At 37.7% G+C, this 27581-nt stretch overlaps 1 protein-coding gene across 1 annotated transcript in view; it reads left to right on the top strand.

Moving 5' to 3' along the window:
- LOC105938489 (cGMP-inhibited 3',5'-cyclic phosphodiesterase A) overlaps positions 1–27581 on the top strand; it is a 117621-nt gene that overhangs the window by 44292 nt on the left and 45748 nt on the right. Inside the window, exon 2 of the mRNA XM_036147916.1 lies at positions 16354–16404. Coding sequence (XP_036003809.1) covers positions 16354–16404 — 51 coding nt within the window. The remainder of the gene's footprint in view (positions 1–16353; positions 16405–27581) is intronic.

The following is a 27581-nucleotide window of genomic DNA, read 5'->3' as shown; positions in this document are numbered from 1 at the left end:
GACACGGATGCATCCTGTTAAAGAAAACTGGATTAATCAGACTAAATCACCTCATTCCATCTTTATATGGTCCAGTTCTTATGATTATGTTTGTACTGTGGGAACTTCGGGGGGTGGAAAAGAGTCAGCTTGGGCACCTTGGGTGGTCTGCAGCTGTAAAGCCTCATGTGTAATAAACTTCAGTACACTGTGTATTCGTACATCTTCCTATCAGAACCACCATTCATTTGAGCTACAGTGCCTCATCTATTATGCATTAATGTCCATGCCGCAGTCACGGTTCACAACAGTTGTTCCTGCTTGTGGACGAGTTCCGACCGGGAACACCCCATAATAGCTGCAAATTTAAAGATGCCATTACCCAGTCGTAGAGCCAACTCAGTTTCCGACTTATCAAACTCGCTAATTTTCCTTACGTTTGTTCATTTTGCCTACTTCTAACACATCAGCTTTGAGGAAATGTGTTCACACACTTGAGAAACAAGTGATCACCCTTTGCTTAATGCCATGGTTTCAAACTATTGTGCAAGTAGCAGTTTAGGTATTTAGACCGCCTTTAGTGGTCCTCAGATGAAATTTTGGTGTTAATTATTTACAAGGTTAATACAAAGCTATTAACTGTGGTGTAGAACAGGGGACTACTACTTGTGGTTACTTATGTTGTGTTTAAAAACCTCTGAAGTTCAACCTTAGATCTGCTGTCCAGTTCAAAGTTTGAAAACTAGCGGAATTTGATCAATCATGGATATGTTCTGTTATCACATTAAACAGGCTAGTCACAGACTATGACCATAAAAAACAACAGCATATCTTCTTCAAATAAAAGAATATACACCAAGTTTTCATCCTGATAGTGTTTACTTAGTACTTTTTGAGCCTGAAAAGACTTTTTGCACCGGGCATGATCAGCAGACATAAACATTGTTGTGCCATCTGCCAGCAGTACCACAGAACTATCAGAAAGCAAGATGGTGACAATTGACACACCTACTGTAGACCAGCCTGCAATACCTCACGGTGAAGTGACAGCTTGGCATAGTTGAAGACCAAATAACATATAATAAGCAAACAGGGCGAGATAATTTAGTTGGAAAACCTTTGTATGCAACCACTGAAAGTTACTGGGATAGAAATTTGTAAAGTCATAGTATGTGACTAGGCCCCTTAAAACATTATATACACTTGTTTACTAAAGGAGATTGTATGTATGACTGATCTGATGAGATACACACAGACAGAGGTGCATTTGAACAGTTATTTTACTGTAGCTATCACTAAGATTTATATGCAAGGCTACCAAACAGATCTTAAACTCAGGGTTGGTAAGAAACAGCTGACTTTCCCACGATTAATTCTGGCTTCTAAGGGTATTTCTGTCCATCAATTGAACATAAAATTTTAAACTTTAGAGAAGAAATGATCACATTTTAGTTTTTATTACATAAAACGAGAAGCTGAAAATGTCTAAGTCTTTTTTCTACTTATTTGGAAAATATGTGAGAATGCTGAAACCAAATTTGCTTGAGTGACAGTTGCTATTAAAAAGGTTGGCCTGATATTGCTCACCCACGAATGATGCATTGATGCAGAGACAATCAGTTTTCAATTAAACTTTTCAGTGACCATATTGTTATCTGATTTATATATATTTCTTTTGCAAAGAGAGATTGGAAGGAAAGAGACAACAACATTGAAGTTCAAGAAAGATACATTGTCGACCTCTTAGAAGAGAATGGAACATTTTGGAAAAGTTAAAACTTGCAGTTCCTGGAATAGCCACTTAAAGGCTTGCTCCAAAAGGAAGTTAATTCCCCATGGACCTCTTTGGTAAAATCCCCAAATCTATCTGAAGAAATAAACATGTTTGTAATTTGAATAAAAGGAGGCGAAAACAGTTTTTATGTCTCTTGACAAAATGGGATTGACTATGTAAATAACCGTTTAAAGAACATTACCCCTTGGAATTCCTATATAATTAAAACTAGGAATGCTTTGAGTGACACATCTACTGTTTTATAAGGAGTTGTCAGCCAGATCAAGAGCTCCTTGCAGCAAAAATAAAAAGGATGTAAGATAAAACCAGTCAAATGAAAACCCATTTGAGGTGGTGACTGAAACCTTTTATGATCAACACAGGTCACCCAGGTGAACACACTGTTGGAAACAGATGTAGTTAAAACCAGATGTTTACATAGTGTTTAAAAAGACACATACCCTTTGCTGTCTGAGAAATAAGGACACTAAACGTTTACAGCTTTAGGGGGTAGGGATTATCAAAACAATTTCTATCTGTTGAATACCAGAATAATGATAGAGAGGACATTTTTAAAATAATTGTATAAGTTTATTTAAAATCATGCTGTTTCTTAATATTAGCTAGAGTTTCCTTTTTAAACTGCATGATTTGCGTCAAAAAATGATATACTTAGTTTACTGGAATTTTGGCTCGTTCCCCCTGGTCAAACTTGTATCACTGATTCAGGTTTTTAGCCTGCCTTGCACACCAGCATTTCAGCTCTGCGTACAAACTTTCAGGGGGACTGAGATCAGGCTTTTTTGGGATGTCCAATCATAAACACGGACTTTGTTGCCCTGAGCTACTTCATTTGTCTACAAGCCCTAAAGTTTTTTCTTGAGGTGTTGCTTCATTGTTTCCTCAAAATGCTCATTACTCTCTCAGTGTCATCTATTTTGAAAACTGCACCAGTCCAACCTGAAGCAAAACACCTACACAACATGATTATGCCACCCCTGTACATAACAGTTGGGATGTTCTTCTCGGGTTTCGAAGCTTCTGCCTTTTCATGTCTAGCCTGCGTTCTTCAAGGATCAAGCTTCCATATAACCTAAAGTCTATAAATCTCATTAGTCACACTCTACAAATTAGAAATGTCGGAATAAGAAAGTGTGAATAGCTGACAAGAGGGGAAAATGAGCAAATGTAGATTCTTTGTGAGATCATGGGATTATTTTCAGTGTGAGATTTTGTTCATTAGCTCTATGTTTTGCAAGCGTGAGAAACTGAGGATCTGTGGATGCTTTTAACTGTGCATGTGCAAATCTTGCAATATGCACAAACACACACACACACACACACACACACACAAGCGTGTTCCTCATTACCTGCACACAGCCCCCCTCCCCTGGCCTTGGCAGCCCACCTCAATAGTTCCCTTCCCTCCAGTGATGACGCAAATGGCTCACAATTACTGACCCCCACAGTAAAACCTGTAAAACATTAGCCAGCATGATTAGGAACAGCTCTCCATATTCCTCCCCAGCAGGCAGGCACGCAGGGGGAGGATTTATAACGTCTTTTGATAGCCCGAGCAAAGTGGATGAATGCTATAGAGGAGAAGGTTTATAGGTTTGTCTGGAAAAGTGGATACAAGTTGGCTGAATTTCATACTTTTACTTAGCTTTCAGTTTCACAATGTACCGTTCACATACCTGTTAATAGTTTATGTATACACTTTCCTTTTCCTAAATACCTTGGTGTAACAATTACAGCTAATATAAAGATGTGTTAAGATGGAATATCTGGTGCTGCTAAATATTTGTCAAGTTGCAAAAAAAAAAAAATTAAAAATCCCCTGGTAGGTATAATGGCATATCACTTTTGGATTTGTTGCATTTTTATTTACTAAAGAGCACAAAAGGTGGTGAATGGGTATCTAAACACTGTATAGTCAGAAACATATCTGTGCATTTATAAGTGTCTAGTAAAATTATTCATAGTCTTTGTGGTTGTAAAGTGAAAAAATATGGAAAAGTTCAAACGTGAATGTTTGTGGTTGTAACATGGCATTCATTCTGTCAGCTTTTACACATCTACAAACTGACATTTTTGCACATTCTTCCAGCCAAATGGCTCAAACTCAGATTGCATGGAGGGTGTCTGTGAACATCAATTCTTAAGGCTTGCAGTGTGTCCTCAATTCTATTTACATCTGGCATTTGACAACATCATTCTAACAAATAAACAAGCTGCAACTTCATTGTAGCTTTGACTCTATGACTGAGTTTTTATCCTTATGAAAGGCAAACTTCTTTACCAGTCTTAAGTGTCTTGCAGCCTATAACACATTTTCTTGCTGGATTGCTCTATATTTAACTTCAGCCATCTCCTAATAATCAACCCTCGCTGGGTAGGCAAGGCAAGGCAAATTTATTTATATAGCACAATTCAGTACAAAGACAATGCAAAGTGCTTTACATGATTAAAACATAGCAAAATAAAACAGAATAAGAGCAAGTAGGAATAAAATATAGATAGAAAATAGAACAAAAAAGTGGTGATTCAGTTAACTAGGACAGTTGAAGGCAATTTTAAACAAATGTGTTTTTAATCCTGATTTAAAAGAACTCAGGCTTTCCGCACTTTTACAGTGTAGTCCTGCTGCCGCTGAAGTAAAGTATCACAGCAACCTGATGCTGCCACTATCATGTTTGACTATTGTGATTGTATGTCCAGTTGAGGTGCAAGTTTAGTTTTAAGCCTCACAATAATTTGTGTGTTGGACAGAAATCAAATTTTGGCCGTGCCTGACCAGAGCACTTTTGAGGTGCCTATTGTGTCCCCTTTATGACTTGTTGCAACTTGCAAACAGGACTTCCTATAGTGTTCTTTCAACATTGGGTTTTATCTTCTCACTCTTCCATAAAGAACAGATTTATAGCGTTAACAGATTATCCCATCAACAGTTTGCTGCTTATGGGCAGTGGATCTCTGCACCTCTGCCAGAGTTGACATGGCCTTCTTGGCTGCTTCTCTGGACAATTCTCTCCTTCTCCAGCAATAGTTGTATTTGTACTGATACGAAATTACAAACAGGTGGAGTCTATTTGCCATTTAGTTGGCTTTAGAAGGTAATTAGTTGCATTGATTGGCTTTATTTCAGGTATTGAGTAAATACACATGAATATAAATAACACATTTTTATTTTTATAATTATTTTTTTTTAAATCATCTATTATTTTTTTCATGAATGATTTCACGAATGAGTGAACCGGTGACAGGGTCATTGTTTTTGCAACACCAGAGCAAACTTACCAGCTCTACAGGGCAATTTAGTGCCACATTGTAAACCTGAATCTGCCTTAAAGGAGAAGTACGGATCAAAATCAGAATTCAAACTGCTGAAAGTACTTTAAATATAAAATTATTACATATTGTTCAATAAATGATAAGCTTTTTTAATTAAGAGTAATTTTCATTTGAAGGTCCTTTTATGGGGGCCGCTATCTTGATGAAGAACAGTACTGCCTCCTCCCAGTTTGTGACGTCACTGTGCGGGATCGGCTGTAGAGCAAGTCCCAATGCCCTATCTGTCCCCTTGTAAATAAATATCCGTTTTCATACAAAAATATTTTTTTAACCCCGTAAACAAAGATAGACATGGTATTAAGCATTTAAATTTAAATTATTACAAATTTTACATTTTAGAGACATAATAAGACAAAAAAATAAGCATTAAAGTACGGTTTATGGGTTGGGTCCTGCAATATTAGAAGATGAATATAAAACTCATCTTTAGAACCAATCTCTGCTCAAAATGGTGATCTGCACCACCTAATCTACTTTCAGCAGTTATCACCAGTTATTGCAACCGTAAACTGCAGAAAATACAGGCAGATTGACTCCTTCTGAGTTTACTCTGCTCCTGTCAGGATGAGCTGCAGTGCATTATGAAGCGGAGGGATATTTCACCGTCACTTAGTTTAGAGCGAAAACAATCGACTTCACTTTCAGAAATAAGCCCAAAAAAAAACTGCAACCCACAACTCATGAAATTTACAAGCGACTTTAGAAAAAATAAGACCAAAGTTGCATAAAATAAGTGGGCTTCACAACAGTGAGCATACTTTCTAAGTGTGTCGTATCCCTTCACCGCTCTGGTCGGTAAACAAATGTTCCAGCAAATTCTACATCATCAAAAAGAAAAACCTACCAAAATGTCTCACTCTCATGTCATCTTGAAGACATTCTTCTTCGAAATGTTGGCTAAAGACGACATGTTTTCTCTTTGGCCAGAAGTTCGATGGCAAATCCTCCCTCTTCATGGTGGTAATCCAACAAAACAGCCCAAGGTGGATGATGAATCGGAAAGGTGAAAAAACAAATGTTTTTTTCCACTTTTACCTGATGTATTGTTACATCCAACTGCCATGCACATGAGCATGGTTGCTTCAACAATAGCTCTCGCAAATTTCAATAGTGAAGTCCTCTGGAAATCCGAAATAATTGTTGTTGATCACAGCTGTGTACAACAGCTCTTATTGACTTTGCTTGTAAAGCGCGGAGAACTGCCGTCAGATCTCCGCGATTCTACGTCACAGGCTGTGATGTCAGGCGGCCATTATTGCCCATATTTGTCCATACACAGTAATCCAGACGTCAATTTATGCTTTTATTTTTTATATTGATTCATGCTAAATTCATAACAACAAATGTATTAGTTTTAGTTATAGCTAATGATCTCCTGATTTTTTCCTTGTTGACTGGACTTCCCCTTTAAATGATAAGAAAAATAAATGTCAAGAAAGCACTCATTATCTCCATCTGTGGGTGTGAAAAATGCTCCTGCCAATTATCACAGCTGTGATAAGGACAGTTGTACTGCAGCTCACCCACCAGTGAAAGTTAGAATAAAGATCTTGACAGCATTATTCTGGCTAACCTGTTATTCAAGCCTGTACAAAGTGAAACCCACCCCCACAAACTTGAGTTTATTTTTCCTTTTTCTTTATTTTTCTTCTTTCCTTTTTTTTATTTGCCCTGTCTGGCAGAGTAGCGTTAAGAATTGGTGTCTCAATGCCAAAGAGAGCCAAACAGGTTTTACTGTCACAAGTGGGGCATTAGTGGTTTCACCATAGTGCTCCACTTGATTTATATATGCAAAAACCTTCATTAGATTTTATTCTGGGACTGTTTCATGTTCAATGGACACAAAAACTGGAAGCTAGGAGACAAAAACGAAGAGCAAAAAATTAGACAAAATTAATGAAAAAATAGATGAGAGGAACAGGAGAGAGCAAGATAACATCCTCAGAGTCTGCTTCTACACCTGCAGAGAGATATATAAAAAGAACAGCAAAACAAACCGATAAATTATAACAGGATACAAACAACAAAGTATACAAACAACCATTGTCTTGAAACCATCTCTGAAAAATGGTAAACACTCCCACCAAGTGATGGAGCCGATGAAGGGAGCCCTGACAAATCGATCTGATGTGGGGACAGATGCTGTCTCAAGTCTAATATAAATCAACAAAAGATCTCTATACTGATTAATACTAAGAATTTTTTTGCTTTTCAAATTCATTAAGTTTTTTTTTTTTTTTTAGTGATACATAGGGCAGAGAAAGCCATGCAAACCGTTTTTTTCCCAAATTGTTATCCTCCAAGTTACCCAGCAAGCAAGCTGAAGGGGAAGGTGAAATTTTACATCTCAGACACTTTGACAAGTCTTCACATATCTGGCCCCAGAACCATAACCATAATGCATGAATATAATTGTCAGGATTATTGCTTGTGCACTGTGAACACATATTAGATTGTGCAAGACCCATTCTAATTAATCTTTGACTTGTATTGTGTACTCTGGGATGGAGTTTGTATTGTATTAGTTGTAAATCTGGGTTTCTAGTCATTTGAAAAGTTCTTGAACGTATCTGAGACCAGGGGTTTTGTTCAACGGTGACTGATAAATCCGTTTCCCATTTCATAATAGAAAGAAATATTGAATCATCTATTTTAGACTGTGTCCTGTATAATTTAGACAATATATTTTTTTTTTGAGGGGGGGGGGGGGGGGGGGGGTAGATCAAGGAAGTCTAATGCATTTTTGAAAATTGTAAACCACCTTTAATGAGCTTAAATGTATTTTTTATTATAGCTTTAATTTTTTGTCAATATGATATATTGTATCTTTAATCTATCAAATGTGATACACTCAGTTCCTTCAAATATACTCTATGTTCCAGGTATTCAATACCTTTATTCTTCCAGTATGGGAAGTTTATCATATTTTTTATTTTTTTGTAGGATGTCAGGATTATGCCAGATGGGTGTACGGCTGCATGGAAAAAGTGATGACTCCGTCATTTTAAGAAACTCCCACCATGGTGTCAGAGAAGAGCTGATATTGATATTTTTAAAGCATGCATGCCGTTTTACGTTTGTGCTAATAAATGGCAAACATGAGTTTGTTTAACAGATTAGGTTACAAAACAATATTTGAAGCACTGTTCAATTCATTATTTGAGTGTTGAGTGTTGCCCACCTTAAGTGACAGGGCCAGAAAAGGAAAATAAAAATCAGAGAAGTGGCAAAGAAGCCCATGGTAAGTCTGGAGGAACTATTGATATGACAAGTTTAGTTAGTGCACACTACCAATTTGGTCTATATTGAATACGAAAAAAACATGAAAGACAGTTTTGAGTGTAGGCCTCAAAGGTACATATTCACGTTATATGCCATTTTAAAAATGTATATGCCAGTAACTCACTTTGGTTGCATACAATGTTTTTCTGAAAGATTATCATGTCCTGTTGGCGTGGTATTTGTTATTTTTGTCTTATAAGCTTTGTTTTTGCTCAATTTGATAGTAAACATAGCCCTTTCTATGAATATGTACCATTACAACATCATGTGACCGGGTCATAAACAACTTACTTATCGGGGAAATAGCATTCTAATGCGTTTAATATGCGTTCATTCCAATGAAAATGTTTTAGCCTTTGAAAAAATTCTTACCGTCACGCTGTGTCCTTGTTTGTGTTCGGTAGGAGCTGTAATTTTCCTTGATTTTGTGGAAGGCAGCTCACTGGAACTTGAAATATGAGTAGGTCGGGTTGGTCTTCGACCACACTGAGCTGTCGGTTTTCTGTGAGCCATTACAGCATGGTGGGGACTTATTTAGTAGCTGTGCCAATGGCCACCATCTGGCTTTTTAATAGTTCTGTGGTATTGCCAGTAGATGCCGCCACGTCTGTTTATGTCAGCTCATCATGCTGGGGTTCAGAAAGGACTATCAAAATACTACCTGGATGGATGCGTGGAGTATATAGCCTTATTTTATCATAATCAACTGGATTTTGGTCTTTTTGGTATAGGCGTATAATGTGGCTATATACCTTTAAGATTTCCTTTATGCAGTGTTCTACAAGCTTTGTAGGGGAAACCTTGCAAACCTTCAGTGTGGGTGAAATTTGACACTGGACATGACTCAGAACACACCATCCCCAGTGTAAAGCATAATGTTGGCATTGTCATGCTGCACTATCCAGCATCATGTAGCTGGATGCTTTGCTCTAAAAATCTGGATGCTTTGCTCTGAAAAAAATTCTAAAATTTCCGTGGATCTGCCAAGACCTTTTTGCACATTTAACAACAATAAGCCATATTTCACTTCACATCTGAGAAGGCTCTGTAAAAATGAATAACAGGCTTAAAGCAGTGGGATCGGGGCCTTGCATAAGCAGGCCAGGAACGGACTGACCAAGGAGATCAAGGCAACAAAGAGAAGCTAAAGCGAGAAGCTACAGAACAGTTTCTCAGTTAGTGACACAGCTATACAGTTTGGAATGCCCTAAGAAACATCATAACTTACAGGATCTCGTCCCCATATCCTGAGCAAAATCCATGTCTGGGAGACGACCTTAACACACTGCAAAAACGGATCTAAAAATAAGTAAAATGTTCTTAAAGTTGGTGTATTTATTCTTTATTTGGGCAGGTAAATAAGGTAATCTGCCAATGGAATGAGTATTTTTACCCCTAAAATAAGATAATTAGACATCCTGCACTCTAAATAAGATGATGGAGATGAATTGTTCCTATTTTAAGTGCAAAAATCTTATTCCATTGGCAAATCATCTTATTTACCTGCTCAAATCAAGGACAAATACACTAATTTTAAGAACATTTTACTTATTTCTAGTTCTGTTTTTGCAGTGCAGGTTTGCAGGTTTGAAAAGCAGTCATCACCCCTTCTACCAACTTTTTCACATTGCACTAAAGCTAAAGCTCCCCATGCACCAATTGACCCCTCATCAACCTCGGAAGAAGGCTCAGCAGAGATAGTACTTCTCACAGCAAATCAAGAAGTACAACCTTCCACTGGAGCTGCTGGTTATCTTCTAGACTGCCATTATTCAGTCTGTTTTTTGCACATCCCTCCCTGTGTGGTTTGACTCATCAACACAACAAGACACCTTCAAACTACAATAAACAATTAGGTCTGCTGAGAGGATCATCAAGGCTGGCCTTCCCTCCACACAGGTCCTGAGCAGGAAAAGAACAACCAACATCTCTGCAGACCTAACACCCCTGCACACAAACTGTTTGGGTTTTTTCCTTTAGATCCGTGAACGCTGCTCACAAAAACCAGCTGCGACAGAGACAGTTTTTATCCCCAAGGCTTTCAAGTTGATGAACACTTCACAGTCAGAAAACCAGATAAATACCACACTTATTTACACCAATCCAACCATGTCTTTCTTTTTTGTAGATACATATACAGTGTGTAAACACATACTGCGTTTACAAAAGAATTAACATTTTCCTTTTTTGTATGTTTGTACTTAAAATGTCTTCGTTGAAAGCAAATTGAAACTTAGGGAAAGTTCCTTGTTTGTATGCTCCAACATGGCAATTAAAGATGATTCTGAGCTTTCAATATGTAAACGAAGCTGATCAGAGCTGATGGAGAGACGGATCGAGCTAAATGCAAGGCGATTGTGGAAGAAATCCGGTCAGAGGCTACAAAAGACTTGAAACTGGCAGGAGGTCTCCTACTAGTAGGACAATAGCCCTGAACATAAGAACATATTGGAATGATTTAGATCAAAGCACATTCATGATAGAACAACCCAGTTAAACATCTTTAACTGAGAATTTGTGGTAAAACTAGAAATTTGCTGCCCGGATACTCTTCATCTACTTTACAAAAATCAATTTTTATATTTTTTTAAAAACAGTAAAATCTTTGTAGCAATTTCTTACCACTTCATGTTTATGATTGCAGGTCCGTCACATAAAAACACAATAAAATAAATTAAAGTTTTTGGGTGTAATAGATTTTTTTTTGGAAAAGTCCAAGCAGTGTGAATACTTCTGCAAGGCAGTGTAAATATAGGAAATACAAAGATAATAAGTCAATGTCACCGATAATGATTAAGAGATGCTGTGTGCTGTTATCTTGCAGTGAGCAATAGACTGTGGCAGATACTGGTTCATTTTTTCTGACTCTGTAACAGGCTGATGGCAGGTTGATAGTGTGATGGGTTGGCCTCATTAAGAGACTTCAGGGAGATCAATGACAAAAAGGGGGGGTATATGAGCTGTCACCACCTCCCATGCTCGGAGCAGTGTTTCTTTGCTAACAAGAGTTTAATGGCTCTGAGGTGTAGCTTAGGAATGATGAGCATTTGTATGTATATTTTGCCCAACGGTGATCCTAACTGCCCTGGCCGCCAATCAAAATCAATCAATCACACTTTAGTTGTAAAGCAATTTCTGAACTGTGACTGTCGCACAATGTACTTTGCATAGTTAAAAAAACAGACAGGTAAAAATGTTTAAATGGTATGAAAAAATTATATTAAGACAAATAAATCAGTATTTATCAAGGATGATAAACTGAGTAAACAGAGCTGAAAAATGTCTACTCTTTTAAGTCTGGTTCATTCAGACCTATACTACTTTTGATCTCATTGATTATGGAAGAGTTGTATCAGAGCAGCACAGGTGGTGGCAGCAGTTAGCGCTGGTGTCTCACATAAAGAAGGTCCTGTACTCTAAACCAGGCATTTATGTGCAGAGTATGCATGTTCTTGCACAGCACACGTGATTTCTTCTCCAGTTTACCCAGGACACGTACAATGTTGCACATCCTACGTTAAATGTGTGTGTGTGTGTGAATGGGTTATGGTCAGGTACAGTACCTTGAAAAAGTTTGCTTTGGCAGGATATTTTGATACCCCTAAACAAAATCAAGTGCAGCCAATAAGAAGTCCCATTTGCTATGGGTGGGAGTAATTTTTTACCAGGACAAGAACCCTAAACACACTAACATGGAAATACAGCCATGGACATAATGGAACAGTTTGATCAAAGCCTATTAATGCAATAGAATAGTAAAACTCCAGAAAAAGGTTCTGCTGAACTGTTCAGATATTATTTGTAAACATGTCAAAATTACGTGTAATTTTCCTTCCACTTCACAGCGATGTGCCATTTTGTGTTGTTCTACCACAACAAAATTCACTAAAAGAATGTGACAAAATCTGGGAAAGCCTGATGTGTAGCAACACTATTTCAGACTGATGTATTTGAAAGAATGTTGCCATGTCGGTTCAGATGTGTCAGATGAGATGAAAAGTGCTGAGGTCCAGGATTGAAGAACACTAAAAAAAAGATAGAAAGAAAAAGATTTTGTTTTTTTAGGACAAAAATATACACATTTAAGTATATAAGGTAAGAATGTTCCCAAACCCTCTATTGTTTCTTCCTATCTATTGGTTCTGGCACATTAATTAATACATACAACGCAAAAATATGTGCTCTAGCAAAAGTTGATCCCCAGAAAAAGCAACCTGCCATAAAACCTTTGGATAAGTCAATAATATACTTCAAATTAGTGCTGCAGCTCACACATTTCTTGTTTTCTGCACATATGCATCACCACTCCAGAATTAACTGCGACTCCACTGGTGCTGAAATGATTCAATAATATGATCACTCAATCACTCAAAGATTTACTTCAACTTTCACTGTGTTGAATACAACTTTTTGTGTTTCTTTTTCCTATTCTTATAGGTATAAAAGATTAAGTGGAATGAACAGGTCATATGAAATCTCTGTGCTTTTCCTTACAGTGATGTACAATCAAATGGTTGAGCTAGTACGGAAAACCATCTTATTGTGACCTTCAGAGCCACTCCTTGCAGGGTAGCTGTGTGCAGTGTTCAATTTTTTTGCTCAGCTTAGATGTTTTTTTTTGTTGGTATTTTTTGGTTCATCAAACAGCACATGGAGACTTTGTTGTAGTCTAAGTTTTTCTTTCATAGCACACAGATCAAAGGTTGAGTTACATAAGTTTGTCAGAACACAGCCTGTTTATATGTGTGTGTGTCAGGATATTTTAGCGCTAAGGCGATCTTCTAATGGAGCAGTGCTCTGCTGCAACTTTGGGGAGAAGGTTTTGCACTCAGCTCTTGTACTGTTACGGCAAAATCTTGGTTTTAGAGCACTAAGAAGTTAGGCAAAGAGGAACTGGAAAATAATATCATCTACAGGGACTTACATTATTTGTGTACCTTTTTAGTCAACTTCTTACAAATTTTAGGGGATTTACAATAATACTGTAGATGATCAAAGCATAATCATCCTTTATAAATATAGCATGGAAATACTGGTTAAGAAAGCACTTATGTTTCTTTTTTAAACTTCCAAAATGTCAAATTATACAAAGACTGTTGTTGTTTTTTAATGAATGATGTGTAAAAAAATGTTTGCTTTCTGTCAGGGTCACTAATTCTTGTGCTGCTATGCCCATTGTTAATGAAACCTTGACCAAAGGACAAGGTGGACAACATATTTCCTATAAAGATTGAAACAGAACATATATCCTGCTCAGCTATATATGGCAGTAGCATGTTTGTTTATCAGACTGTAAAGAATAATTACAGACTCCAAACCATTGCTTTACTGCCAGCAGGTCTGCTTCAAACAATGGTTAAATACTTTTTCATTATTTGCTCTGAAGTTTCGTTGGTAGTCAGATGACTTAGTAAACTGTGCTAGGATTCAAGATGAAAAAGGTGGTCACGTGACCTACATGTGTCAGAAAATGTTAGGTGGTTATTATTACTGGAAACTTGATACTTTATTATGCCTGTGCATATTCTCAGTTATCCGGGACATCGGAACAGCAAACAGGCTTAAATCGGAGGCCTTCTATTTTAGCCTGATGCTTCATTAGATTTTACTACATTTCTTAAATTGGACAAAATGGTTTTGCCATATGCAAATGTTAAGCTATTAGTAGCTATTGAATTATTTGTTTGCTATAAGGTGAAATGCCCAGCGCTCCCATCACAGAATCAACATGGCAATAGTCTGTAAAAGTTGTGTTTGGTAGAATTCTACCTATTATATAATGGTATATGATGGCATCTGTGCAAGGAATGGAGGGGGCACAGTGGCCAGAGACTTCCCAGCTATGCACCAAAGCTGAGCTTCAAGTCCAGGAAGCAGTCTTATGCTACCTTTATCTCCATAAAACAGAATCGCTATATTATCCCGTCAACTCTTCTTTTTCTTAATTTTATTGTACAACACTGCCAAAATATACCATTATTTGGTCTAGGTGGGTTTAGTTTTAACAACGATGTCCTCCTCTTTAGCAGGCTGCACTTTACAGGTGAACTGCTATGTTTAAGAGGGTTATAGAAACAACAATATATTTTTTGTTTTAATATGTTCAGCATATGTGATTATAGAGGTTCTGGCTGTGAAAACCCTTTTAAGAATTTCTTAATCCACTAAAGATCAACAGGTTAATGAAGATGCTAACAGATTGGTAAATGGAGTATGTCAATTGTCATTTTCAAAATATTGGCGTGTTGATTAATATACCTGTGACTATAGTCGCTCCTCAACACAAAGAGACACTATTGAGAAAATCACGATGCTCCGCTGATAATGATTCTGGTATTTCCAGTCTACCCTGGTCCTCTTCAGAAACCGCTTCCATGTATTTCATTGGTTTCAAATTATCTATGCAGAGTTCTCACATAATTATGGTTAAAGAGGAAGAAACACCAACAAAACTTCCCTTATGCCTTTTGTTCTGTCATCAGATGCATGGGCACATGGAAGCTTGTTTTTGGGCGGGTAGATTTTATCATACTTAAATAACGAGTCACAGTAAAATATCCCGACAAATACAGAAACTGCTTTGTCTGGCATGCACCCTGCCTCCGGCCCAATGACTGCAGGCGAAAGGCACCAGCCTGCCTGCGACCCAGCGAGGATACGCAGCTGTAGACGATAATTGGCTGGATGAATGGATAAAGAAACTGGCCTTACATGTTGCTCTATAGGTGACCAACTACATCTAATGTGAGTTTGATTTATTTTACAGCAAAGTAAAGTGTGTCTGTTAAGACATGTTCACAAGAACACTATTGCTGTTTTTTGAAAAATCTGTTATAGCTTATTACAGTATTGCTATCAAAACCTATTAGTAATATCTGAAAGTGTGCTGATAGCTGACTTAAGCTAGTTAATCCTTGCTTACAAAGACAAAATGCAAAGGTTTAAAGGTTCAAATGGCCGATATAAAGCTTAATAACTGTGTAGTGGATGGTTATGTGGAGCGTATCAGAGCAGAACATTATTGTTCCTATTGTTTCGCTCTCATGCTCTCATTGTAATATTATTTTCCAGTAATTAATATTTATTTCAGTAAAAGCATTAAAATCTATATGGTGTGAAAGTTCTAGCTTACATAGAATTACATGGCACAGGCAGCAGTGTTGGGCAAATCTTTGATTAAGAAGTGATGCCGATAAGGTTGGCTAATGGATTTAACTGAATTGAATTTAGATTGTTATGAAGTATGAGGATTTTTAGCTTTTTTTCTTTGTTTAGCAAAGAAGCTCTTTCGGGAACTCAAAATAACTCTGTTGTCCAGACTAGCATAATTTTTCCACTCACAGCATGATACAACTCAGTGACCTCCATTGACACAGTAAATTACACCTGAATTATCAAATTGGCTTTCATACTGAGCCTCTTTCTTTGCAGCTTTCAGCTGCAATTTAGCAACATGCTGGGCTTGCGTTTCGTTATGGTGGTGGGTCTGACAGAAATAAGCCTGAGTTTAATGTTGACCTCTTAAGCAACATGTTCAGCAAAAAAAAGAAACAATGGCAGAACCGCATTTATGCATGTGGAGAAACACAAGAGAGTGGAAAATGGGTTTACGAGGCCCGTGGGAGGACGCAGAGGCTGGTAATTAGAATAAATAAAAAATCCTCAGCCTCCATACACTCCTGAGGCAGTAAATGAGAGTTAAAGTAAACTAAACCTGGCTGTGAAATTACATTAGAGCCGCGTGCGTACTAAAAACGACAAAAAAGTTTAAACAACTGACATTTTCTTCTCCTTCATAAGCATTTTCATCCATGTGCTCCAACCCCTTCCTAAAACAGTACAGATTATTTACAGGTTTTTTTTTTGTTTTTTTTTTTCTTTTGGTGCGCCTGATCCAGGAAGTTACCAGACACAGGATGTGAAGCACTGAGCTTTGAACATGTTTCTGTCTTTGTTTCCCACAGATGCTTTCCCGTTCAGAATGGGACCACAAGAGAGGCTCCCGAGGATCACAGGTTAGCACAATAATCAGATAGACACACTGTACCAGACGTGTTTAGTAGATAGTCTGATAGAAATGTGTAAAAAAAAAAAAAAAAAAAAAAAAAAAAAAAAAAAAAAGCCCCCCCACACCACCTCCTGGAGAAAAAGTGTTCCTTTTGAAGTACCCCAATATGTTATATCTGAGGCATAGATATAGAACCTATGTACATAAGGGGCTATTATTAGGTAAAGTTACTGTGATTTTACATTTTCATGGCACATCACTGAAAAATTAGTATTATTATTTTACAGGTCAGAATTGTCGTCTATAAAGACAATGCGACTTTTTAAAATATGCAGAATAAAAAGAAAACTATGTAAAATGTAAAAAAAAAAACTAGAAGAGATAAAAATATAACAATATGAAGCCTCAGGCTCTGAGGGGAGGGGAGGAAAGCAAGGCAAAGAGCTTTGAGGCTCTAAACCAGCACGGTCGGAAAGTTCAGAAACAATTCAGAATGAGTAAAGAAGCAATTCATAAACAGAATAAGTCGTGTTTTAGACTAATTGTTGGTAACACGTGTGTTTGCTGACCCAAAGTGCATTCGTGACTGGTTCTGAATGAGGGCTTTACAGTAGTCAGCTTCTCTCTTTTTTTCCTGGTGTTGTGTGGTATTCTGTACTCCTGCTGGTATAACCCTGGTGCCGTAGGAAGCACCAGTATATGACTATTTCAGATTCTCCTCACCAGTCTGCAGTTCACTAACTCTAACCTTACATGACTCACACCTAAATTTTAAGAAAACAGAATATTTAACGGGAACCGAATTTTGCCCAGCTCCGGTAATGTGCTGCTGAATCTTTTAGTGGTGCATTACCCCAACCATACTGGCTGACATGAACTGACAGTTTTCTGCGACTGTATTCTGCACCTGCCATACCTGCCACAGAGCTGCACAACTGAGCTACTTAGCGCACTGTTAATTCTGCGTCCTGTGTTGTCCTGCGATGACACGTTTGCCATGTGCGAGAACAGCAAAATGAGCTGTAATACCAGAGTGTATTATAAAAAGGTAATCATTTAAGAAGTGTACAACAGGTCTTAAACCCACACCCCCACCCCAACCGAGCATATGGTCTTAACACTTGTGAAAATGATGAACACTGTGAACAACCCCTAAGTACATACTTCATTGTGGCATCAACATTTTATATTTAAACATTTAATACTCTCTTTTTTTAATTTGAGTATGGTTTTTGAGTGAAAAACAAGTCACATGAAAAAATACTTATACCTATTCTTCTGTAACATTTCACAAGGTTGAAGCATATAGAAAGGGGTCTTTGACTCCTCCTTCTTTGCTCAGTCTAGCTTGATTGTGGAGTCCTTGTTCCTCTCTTATGCTCTCTTCTCAGCTAACTCAATAGAATTTATCATGTCTGGCGACTGAGATGGCCATGGGAGAAGGTTGATTTTGTGTCTGATGAACCATTTTTAAGTTGATTTGGCTACGTGTTCTGGATTATTATACTGTTTAAAGACCAAATTAAGACAGAAAAATATTTTTTTTTATTGAAAATCACCTTGTAATTTAAACATTTACTTGTGCCTGGAGCTCTTACAAGGTTCCCACAACCTATGGGTAATACAAAGTTACAGTATAATGGATCCTCTACCATACTTAATGGTGGACATAAGCAGCTTTTCTACAAATTCATCATTTGTTGTACCTTACACAGAGCACCATACTCCAGTAAATTCCTAATTCCATGTTTATATTTGTGATAGTTGGACAAAAGGGGCATTTCTTTCTGGAATCAATTCCAAACCACCCTCTTGAGACATTAAGATGCTTCACTTTCATGCAGTTCTGTATCATTGATCTTTGGCGAGTTCTTGTTCTACCCCATATAACACCTTCATTAATGTGGGTGGTCGCAAGATAAGTGTGACTCCTTCTCCAGCCCTTTTGGCAGGACTGTTATAATTTTATATCATTTATACCCCAAGGAAGCATAATGTAATGGATGACCAATAAATTACCACAGAAACTATGACCAACTTAAAGAAAACATAAAGCAGAGTAAAGATTAAGAAATGCTTTAGTTATATTATTTTTAAATGGTCATTAGTGGCACCAATACCTGTGGCTTCTATCTATATTAAGGGTAAGTTTTTTTGGGGAAATAATCAGTGTTTCAATGCTCAGCAGTAAAAGAGGAATTTTCTTTTCCACACATTTTACATGTTCTTGAAAACCATGTTCAGAGATGTCATTCTCCCTCCACAAAGTACTTGTCTTAGTGCTAGTTTGAAAGACAGAGTGATTTGGCTCAACATAAGGTGCTGTAAACGATTAAAGGCCAAGGGAATGGCAATAGACAAAGAAGGGCCCTGGGGAATTGGCTATGGGAGTACAGACATTCAGCCACATCCTTCAGATAACCTTCCCCATCTTTTGTGGGCAGGGGAATTTGTGGATGTGTCTGTGCTTGGAAATTGATGTATTGAGCTGCTATGGAGCTTCGGGACAGGACTCTAAAGCAAGAATAAACAATGCCCTTGGCACTGGCTTTCCCACGTCCAGTATGAATGTGTCCTGTACCGCATGTTCTGCTATCGGGGTGGAGTGCAAGGGGTGGGGGACATCCTTCAGAAATAAATGGACAGAAAGTCTGTGCTGACACTGTACAGTTTATTTAGAAAGCAATAAATGCTGCGAAATTCCTCGGCACTGCATCTAAAAATTAACAATATAAAGTAATATTCTTACTCGACTCAAATAGTCCTCGAAAAATCCTTTTTCTGCAGAACTATATTCTGAGTTCTATAAAAAAGAAAGGGTCAAATTAGCTGGAAAGGCTAAAGTGAGGCAGAAATTCCAACTAATATTATAAGTGAGCAAAAACATGAAACTAGTCAAAACCCTGCCAGAAACCTGTTAGTTAAATTTTAGCAGAGATAACAGTTCAAACTGTATCCAGTTCATGGCTGTATCCAATGTTCAAAAGACAAGGTTAAAATAAGCTGAAATTTTAAATGCACTGTACTGTTAATTTTCCTTAAAATTAAGTAACTAAATAAATCCTTTAAGCGTTTTGTACCACATTAGTATGTGTTAAGGTTCAAGGATCACAGACGCATTGATTTTACTGTAACTGTGTAAAATGTGAACACATCAGTGAGTTAAAAGCATTTTATACTTCTTTGACTGAAAGCAAAGTGGTTGGGATGTCGTTGCTTCTTAAGCAGGTAGTTCAATTTTGTCAAGAAGCTGTCATTTAAAGTGATGCAATGTGAAAGAGGAGAACAGTTCCTGCATGTTGATCTACACATTATTTATGGAATCCTGAAGGTTTGGTTAAAGGAAGAGGGTTTTATTTATCAAAACATTCCAATTCATAGTGTTTGATAAATACATAATGGACCTTGAACTGTAATTAAATAAAAAATAGCAAAAGTAGTAATAGAAAGCTGTAGAACTTGATATTAGCCTGATAGCTTTTGACCTGTTTAAAGTTAGAATGATGGAAATAAAGGGGAAGTAGTGAATCCTTCAAGAACACAATGTGTTTCATTGACTTGAAAGTTTGCCCTATTCAATTTTATTGAATATCATTACCTAAATAAAAATGAGATATTTACAATTATTAGTAGAAGTATAGCTATGATGCACTGAAAGCTTTGAAAAATGCTTGAAATAGCTCTAAAATTGCAGCGGATGTTTGAAATTGTATAGAAAAAGCCCCACGGGCAGAAGGATCCCTTACACGCTTTACTCCAGCGTCTCACTACCCTTAGACAAATACATTTTTAAATACTCTTCCATGCTTTGTTTCCTGCTGGGACTTGTACCTTGATGCTATGTGTGAAGTTAGTAGCATCACCTAAGCTGTCATCTAGATTCAGTGGTCAGCTTGTTCTTTGTTTATCTGGATACGAGCGGCACATTCCTCACTGGACTCTTGTGGAGGTACAGAGACTGACGAGACGTGTAAGAAGCCAAGGCTTATGTTGGCATCTCTCTCCATCTTGTGGCAGTTTTCCCCCAACTCCTGGTCCAGGTTGCTGGTCAGAGGATCAGGCTGCTCCCCTCTGTGCCCTAGCAACTCATAGCACACTCAATGCACAGAGAGAGAGAGAGAGAGAGAGAAAGAGACCAGGGCATTTGATTGATCTTCTCTGTGTTGTATTTGCCAACATGCACACATTAGTGGGCTCATTTTCCAAACCACATCTTTTTTCCACCTCTAAAGCTTGTGGTGGATGTTTTAGCTTAGGAACGGACAGTAGTGTTATGTATGGATAGCGCTATTCAAATGTTTGTATTCAACTCGAAAGTCGTTGGTTTTGGATGGAGCCCAGGGGAATTAGAAAAGAGTGTTTGTAGTGCTGGATGGATTTTCTGACTGTTATTCTAAATTAATGAAAGGTTGAAGGAGTGTGAAGCAGACAATTGATGACATGGGTGTCATGCCGTGCCATGCACTTGTGAAGTTGTTTATTTTCCGCTATATAAATGGCTCTGCACTCCTTGCTGCACTGGAATAAATGTTCCTAAGTTGTTCAACTTGTTCTGAGTCCAGTTGCCTTTTACCTTTGCATTTGTCCTGAATATTTGAAGAGATGTACTAATTTGTTAAACTTTCCGAAATACTTTAACGTTTTTCTATCTGCACTCCTTCTGTCTGGTCCTCATATGTTTTGCACATTGTGTTTAGTAAAGTTGACAAGGTCAGAGTGGAAAATAATCAGGGCTTTGACTGTGATTTCTTCTAGAAAGCTTATTTATTCAACAAAGTAAAGTTGAGTCCATTTAAAAAAAAGCCGCTAACTATCTTCCGTTGCCAGGAATTTTGAGTCACCACTTTTAACTCGGTGTTACTACCAGAACAGATGGCATCTTTGTCTTGAGCTTCAGTTTAAAGATATAGTGGATGATATTTCTGAAAATCTAGGTAAGAAACGCCCAAGTCACCTTTTGAATAACTGCGCATGCACAAGACCATCCTACCTGTCCTTCCGCTCCTCAGGGGGAAAATGTGAAAGAATCTCCCAAATTCACTCTGGTCTTCTGAGGCCTTCCTCTTCTTCCCATAGACTTGTAAGACAGTTTGCTTCTTGTGACTCTCAGCCATTTTCAAAGTGAGAGCAGAAGACCTATAATGAACGGCTGAAACCGAAGCTCGTTGAATATATAAACACTAGAAGTGTGCAGCCAATAAGAGTAAACTAGCAAGGAACGTGGATGCACATTGGCGTTAGGTGAGCACGTCACAATGATTCATCTGAGTCAACCAATAGGTAAGATGATCCCGGAAGAAGATCATCTACTATACCTTTAAGTTAAAAAATAAAAAACTTCACATTTCATTTTGGGCTACAGTACTTTGGATGTTTGTTTTTGTTTTTTCAGTTCCTACTTTTACCTGGGTTTTGGAGACAATAATGTCTACATTATTTGTTGGATTCTAATTAAAAACACTGCAATATATTTACTCTGCCAGTAGATGGTGATAGCATAATTTAACTAAATCAAAATAAAAAAGTAAGAACCTGTGATTAGCAAAAGCATTTCTAAGCTAAAGATTCTCACATAACATTTGTAGCTCAGGTTTTTGTTGACAGTTTATGTTCTCCATTATGTCATAAAGTTTGTCAGCTTGTATTTGAGTTTCAGTGGAAACAGAAACAAATGTGTAATAATCCAGATAAAAATAGGTTAATTTGTTGTTTTGGTTTTTAGTACAGAAAGCCAGAGTGGGCATGTACAAAGTAGACCTCCATGCCTATGTAATCTTCAGACATCCTGGCCACTTTTAAACACCATATACAGAGTTTTTAAACATCTTCATTTTGAAAAGGGTCTTTAAAATATCTGGTTGGTGACCATTATCTCCATTATCAGGTGGACAGAAGGTGCAAATAGAGCAGAAAACCTCCAGTTTCCAAAATATCCTGTTTAGTATGGATGGGGCTTTGGGCTCCTCTTTTAAAGTCTTAAGGCTTGAGTTAGACTCAAGTTCTGGGATTTAAGTTTCTTAAACATTTTTGTTATTGAATGTTATCAGGAGTGAAAGTATTTAAGCCACAGACCACAGTTGTGACAGCTTGTTTTGACCTATAAACCATGATAGTTAGTGTTTATTAGTTTAAAACTCAGATGATTACATTATTTTTGGTTGCGTTAGGACAAAGCAAGCCTACCTCTAACGTCTTATTCCATAGCTTTTAGGGTAATGTAATTACTAAAAAAAAGAACATTTCTGGGTTTGAAAATAAAAAAAAACAGGATTCTTATTGCAAACAGCAGAAACAAGCTTTTTTTCTGTAGGGTGGCTGGGGTCAGTCTCAAAAATGGTGAGAAGCTCCATTATCCAGGGGATGCCCAGAGTTGAGCCACTGCTCCGCTGCATCCAAAGGAGGCAGTTATGATTTGAGCATCTGATTTGGATGCTTGCTGGGTGCCTCCTTTTGGAAGTTTTTCAGCCACATCTCATTGAGAGGACACCCAGAATTCATTGGAGGGGCTATTTATACCATCTGGCCAAGAAACCATCTTCCAGAATGAGCTGGAGAGTGTCCATGGAGAGAAGGATGTCTGAGAAGATCAGGTCCTGTTACCTCCATGACTTGATCTTGGAAAAGTGGAACTGGATGGATGGATGGATGGATGGATGGATGGATGGATGAGGGGTCTAAAACAGTGCATAAACTGAATTCCGAACAATGTAGTGTTATAGGCAGACTTGATGACTTGCATTCACTGATTAGACACTCATTTTAGTCATTACAGATTTGAAGGTTGCCTTAGATTTAGTTACTTTTGAACATCTCTGTAGACCAGTTCTTCTCATTTCATGTATTCCTGCTACATCACATGTTATATTCAACACTAAACCCCATTTTGTTCTCAACAAAAATGAATTACAATATGAGGAATTTCTACATTTTGCGCAAGATCTTCTGGAAGTCTGTGATTTGAGTGCATTTGTTAGACCTAATGGTTATCCAAGCACAAGAGCTCACACTGCTTTACTCTATTTCTGCTCTGCCCTTCATGTCAGATTTTTTTTTTGGTCTGACCAATTTAAGTCTTTGGACTTCAATTTTTTTAAAAGCCCGTGTAGCACCTATTCTGGAATCAAACAAGACTTTAAAATGGTTGAATATAAGGGGTCATTTGTCTTAACCTTTTTTTCCTAGTAAATCTTTAACAAAGCAATTATCCTTTTTTCCTTCGTTTTGAACCTCTTCAATATTCCCCAAGAACCGCCTCTTTGTGATAAAAAATAGAATAGCGTGTAATTGTATCCTGGCTGCAGCTGAGGACCTGGCTCAGAGTTTAAGCTGACTGAGGTTTTGAAGGGAGTTAGGTAACAGTTGGGGTGAGAGCTTGTTGTGAGCTTGAAAGTGTAGTACTGGCAGTGGTGTCTTAGTGGGGTTTTGTAACACAGGTCTTCTGATGACCATCTCCGAGGCTTAAAAGATTAATCCAAGTGGACAGATGAGACCTCCCAGTCTCTGAAATGGAAAGCTTCTGGGTTTTATTCTTCAGGTTTTTTTTTTTCATGTAGTTTTTCTTTTTCCCCCAAACAGTTTCTTATAAATATCTCTGCATCAATTGTAACGCAGTGGCATGTTTAAAAGGTATATGGCAACTTTATATGCTTTAAAAAAGACCAAAAACTGTTGATAAAGCATGATAAAATAAGATCATACACACCAAGCGTCCATCCTGATAGTGTTTTGATGGTCCTTTTTGAGGCAAAATATGGCCCCACAACGGGCACAATGAACAGATATAAACAGATGTGGCGCCATCTACTGGCAGTATCGCAGAACTATCATAATGCCGGTTTGCTTAAGTAATAAATCACTTGTCAATAATGCGGGGCCGAGCCTGACCCTCTGAAATGCCTCACAGTAAAGTGGCTGCTCGGCATGATCAAAGACCAATCATTATTAATTAAATACACCCAGTACAGCAAATTTAAGAGCCTCATATCAGAATGTTTACTCATGTCAATCAGCTCTGTGGTCACATCTGAGGCTCGGCAGCTTTAGCGTCCGCTTCAGTGAACACCAACTTTCATACAATATTCCCAGCAACATTCCAGTCTTTTCTCAAATTATCTCATATTGTTCAGCAACTTAGTTTGAAAGAATGTAATCATCTACAACAAACCAAAATGACAACAACTCTATCACCTACATTGTATTATATTTTAAATCACATTCATAATTTACTTTATTTAGCACATGCACGGATTGGTTGATTTGCTACTGGTGGAAACTTAAGCTGTGTTGTTATTTTCAAAAGTGAGTCCGAAAGTAACTGATTGTTAAGTTATGGCCTCTAAGTATCAAGTATCAAATTATTTATAAATTTGTGGAGTCTAAGACAAGAGTCTGTATTAGTGAGTTTTTTTTTCAGAAGGGTTTTAAATCGTCTGTCGCTCAGCTTGTCATGGTGCTCATACACACGTTGTAATAGGGTTCCATCGACCTCAGGAGTCAGAATTTGTGCCTCACAATGGTGTTACACCCACACAGTTTCGGCTGCAACTCGGTGAACCAGTGAGATTTTCATAATTGATGTGATTACTGACCGGGGTAAACGCTATCATCTGTTGAAGTCAATAACGTTTTTTTCCCCCTAGCATGTTTTACATTCTGGGGCAACATGTTCATTATCAGAAGTTATACAGTGCTTTCTGTGTGACTATCAGAATCCTTGGGTGTCAGGTTTTGGGTTTCTTATGTGTCTCTGTGTTTTTCATTTTCCCACTATTTATGTTCATTATTCGTTTATTCCTTTATGTTTGGTTTATTAGTTAATTTTTGTGTTATGTTCTTTGTATATTAGGTATTATTTATATATCATTTTTCTGTTAGATGTCCCTCTTGCTCTAATCGCTTTATTGTATCTCTTTTCAGCTCATTTCTTTTTAATTAGTTACCCTTTCCCAGTCTCCCTGCTCCCCTTCTGCCCCATGCTGCTTCACATTATTTCATGACTTATTTCCATTCATTCAATGTCATTCTCCACTTGTTCCTCAGTTTATATGTTCACCGTTTTTTTATTGTTCTTCCATGGATTCTTCGGTTATACTACTTCATTCTCCGTTTGAGTGTCTGTTGTCATGCCCATTACTCTACCTGTGCTGCATCTCCTGTTCTCCTTCTGTAACCCCGGTAAGTTCATCGATAAAGAACTCTGTTTCGCCCTCAGTCAATCTCTGCATTTGAGTGGTTCACAACCGAAATCCTGACTGAGACTTCGTTAATGAGATGCAAACCACTGAAGCTTTTGCTAGATTTTTGCAGCTTTTGCTAAATTTCAAATGTGTGGTAGTCATGTTTAATCTTAAACTCAGGGTTTCCAAATTCCAGCGGTGAAACTGGGAGTTCTGACTTCTACATACAAATAAAATCCACCTTCAGACACATCATATACAGCAGCATACAAAAAAAAAAGGTGCAACTGAGTGTTACAACACAGCCTGGCATTAGCTTAGTGGGGTATTACATGCTTATGTTTATGTGTTTATTCTTCTTCTTTTGCAAGAAGAATCATTGTAAAAAAAAAAAAAATCCGAAGAACAACGAAAAAAGCCTAACCATAGTTTCCAGAAAAGCATGACTAATTAATGGTTGGTCCTAATACTGTCTGCTTAGAATGGTCTGGCTTTTTATTAAATGTTATGGATGACGCCTTAATTTGGAAATGCAACATGTAATCAGTGCTACGTTCCGTATGATATTTTTTCCTTTTTAAGAAGCCTTCTTAAGCAGAATAATTTGTGCGTCTGTACCTTACCTTATAATATAGGAAAATACAAATGTCCTATATTATAACCGGGAATATAAAATCCCCCTGTTGCTCTACTAGCACCCTAAGTAGCTGTCCTGTTTCTTTTTCTCCTTTGGGAGATATTATTTTTCCCATGCAGCACTGCACAATTTCAGAGGTCCTGGCTTTTACTACAGGCTTTGAAGTGCTTCGCACAGTGGGCCAAAGGGCTGAAAGTGTATCAAGTGGACCATCTAAAAAATTACAAATATGCGACCCCTGTGTATGTGTCATTAATAAACCTGCATTGATCAGAGGCCTCAGCATTTTGTTCTGTCGCACCAAATGGGTTTTGTCTGTCCTCTGCATTCTGCAGTTACCGGAAAAATACATGTGGACGCAGCAGGAACGTCAGCAGTCATATTTCCCTGAGTCAGTTTTGTTGCAGAGGTCAATTCAGTTGTTTGTTAAACCTAATGGTTTTTTACTAGAACTGTAAACGCCTGATGTTTATGACAGAAACCTGAAAACTTGTTTGCTATTGTTTATTAATGTAATTTGAAACAGTAAATAATGTAACAGCGGACAAATATAGCAATCCCGAGTTTAGAGAATGATTGCTGTTTTGTTTTGACTGCTTCTGAGTTTCGTTCATATAACTGTGCGGGTGTCAATCTGCAGTGTGTCTATTGGGGTACTTTTTCTAGGCAGAATTCACACAAACAATTAAGACCATTGATCATGACCACTGCTGTGTTAGTCACAGTAAGATGTCATAACAGGGTGTTCATGCATGGTTTAGTATATTACTTCATCTGTTAAAGGAGTCATAAAAAGTGATGCTGATACTCACTTTTACCTAATGTAGCGTGTCAAACAAAGCTGGGGGCTTGTGAGAGAATATAACACAGATCTGTGGTAAATCTTTGACCGGAGGGTCTTGCACTGAGTGCCGGCTCATGAGGATCAGTGAGTGTGTTAAAGACGTGAGGCATATCTGAAATTTTCCTGGCTTTGATAAGCATAGCGCTCCATGCCACAGAAACCTCGAAAGGATGCCACCTTCTATTAAAAATAATGCTTCTTGGACAGCACAAGTTCACTACAGTTGATGCGCAATAGGTTAAAGACTGGAGATTCAGCACTAAAAATGTACCTCTTGAGTTAAGAGGTAGCTAAGATCTGAGAGAATTAACCTTTGTTGAAACATTAAAACCACTATCAGTTTTCCATTAGATGGCTAGTTACATGAAAGCCCCAGGTTATTTAGAGCGAGGGCTGTTGGTTTGTTGTCCCCATGTGTAAAAAAACATCTTAAGAAATTCTAATATCACAAAAAGTTAATTTGTTTCAGAAATTAGATTCAAAAAGTGAAACACAGATCAAATGCATGGCTTAACACAAGGAATGCA

Source organism: Fundulus heteroclitus, chromosome 2, assembly GCF_011125445.2.
Source record: "Fundulus heteroclitus isolate FHET01 chromosome 2, MU-UCD_Fhet_4.1, whole genome shotgun sequence".
Taxonomy (NCBI): Eukaryota; Metazoa; Chordata; class Actinopteri; order Cyprinodontiformes; family Fundulidae; genus Fundulus; species Fundulus heteroclitus.
This window is presented reverse-complemented; position numbering and strand designations above follow the sequence as displayed.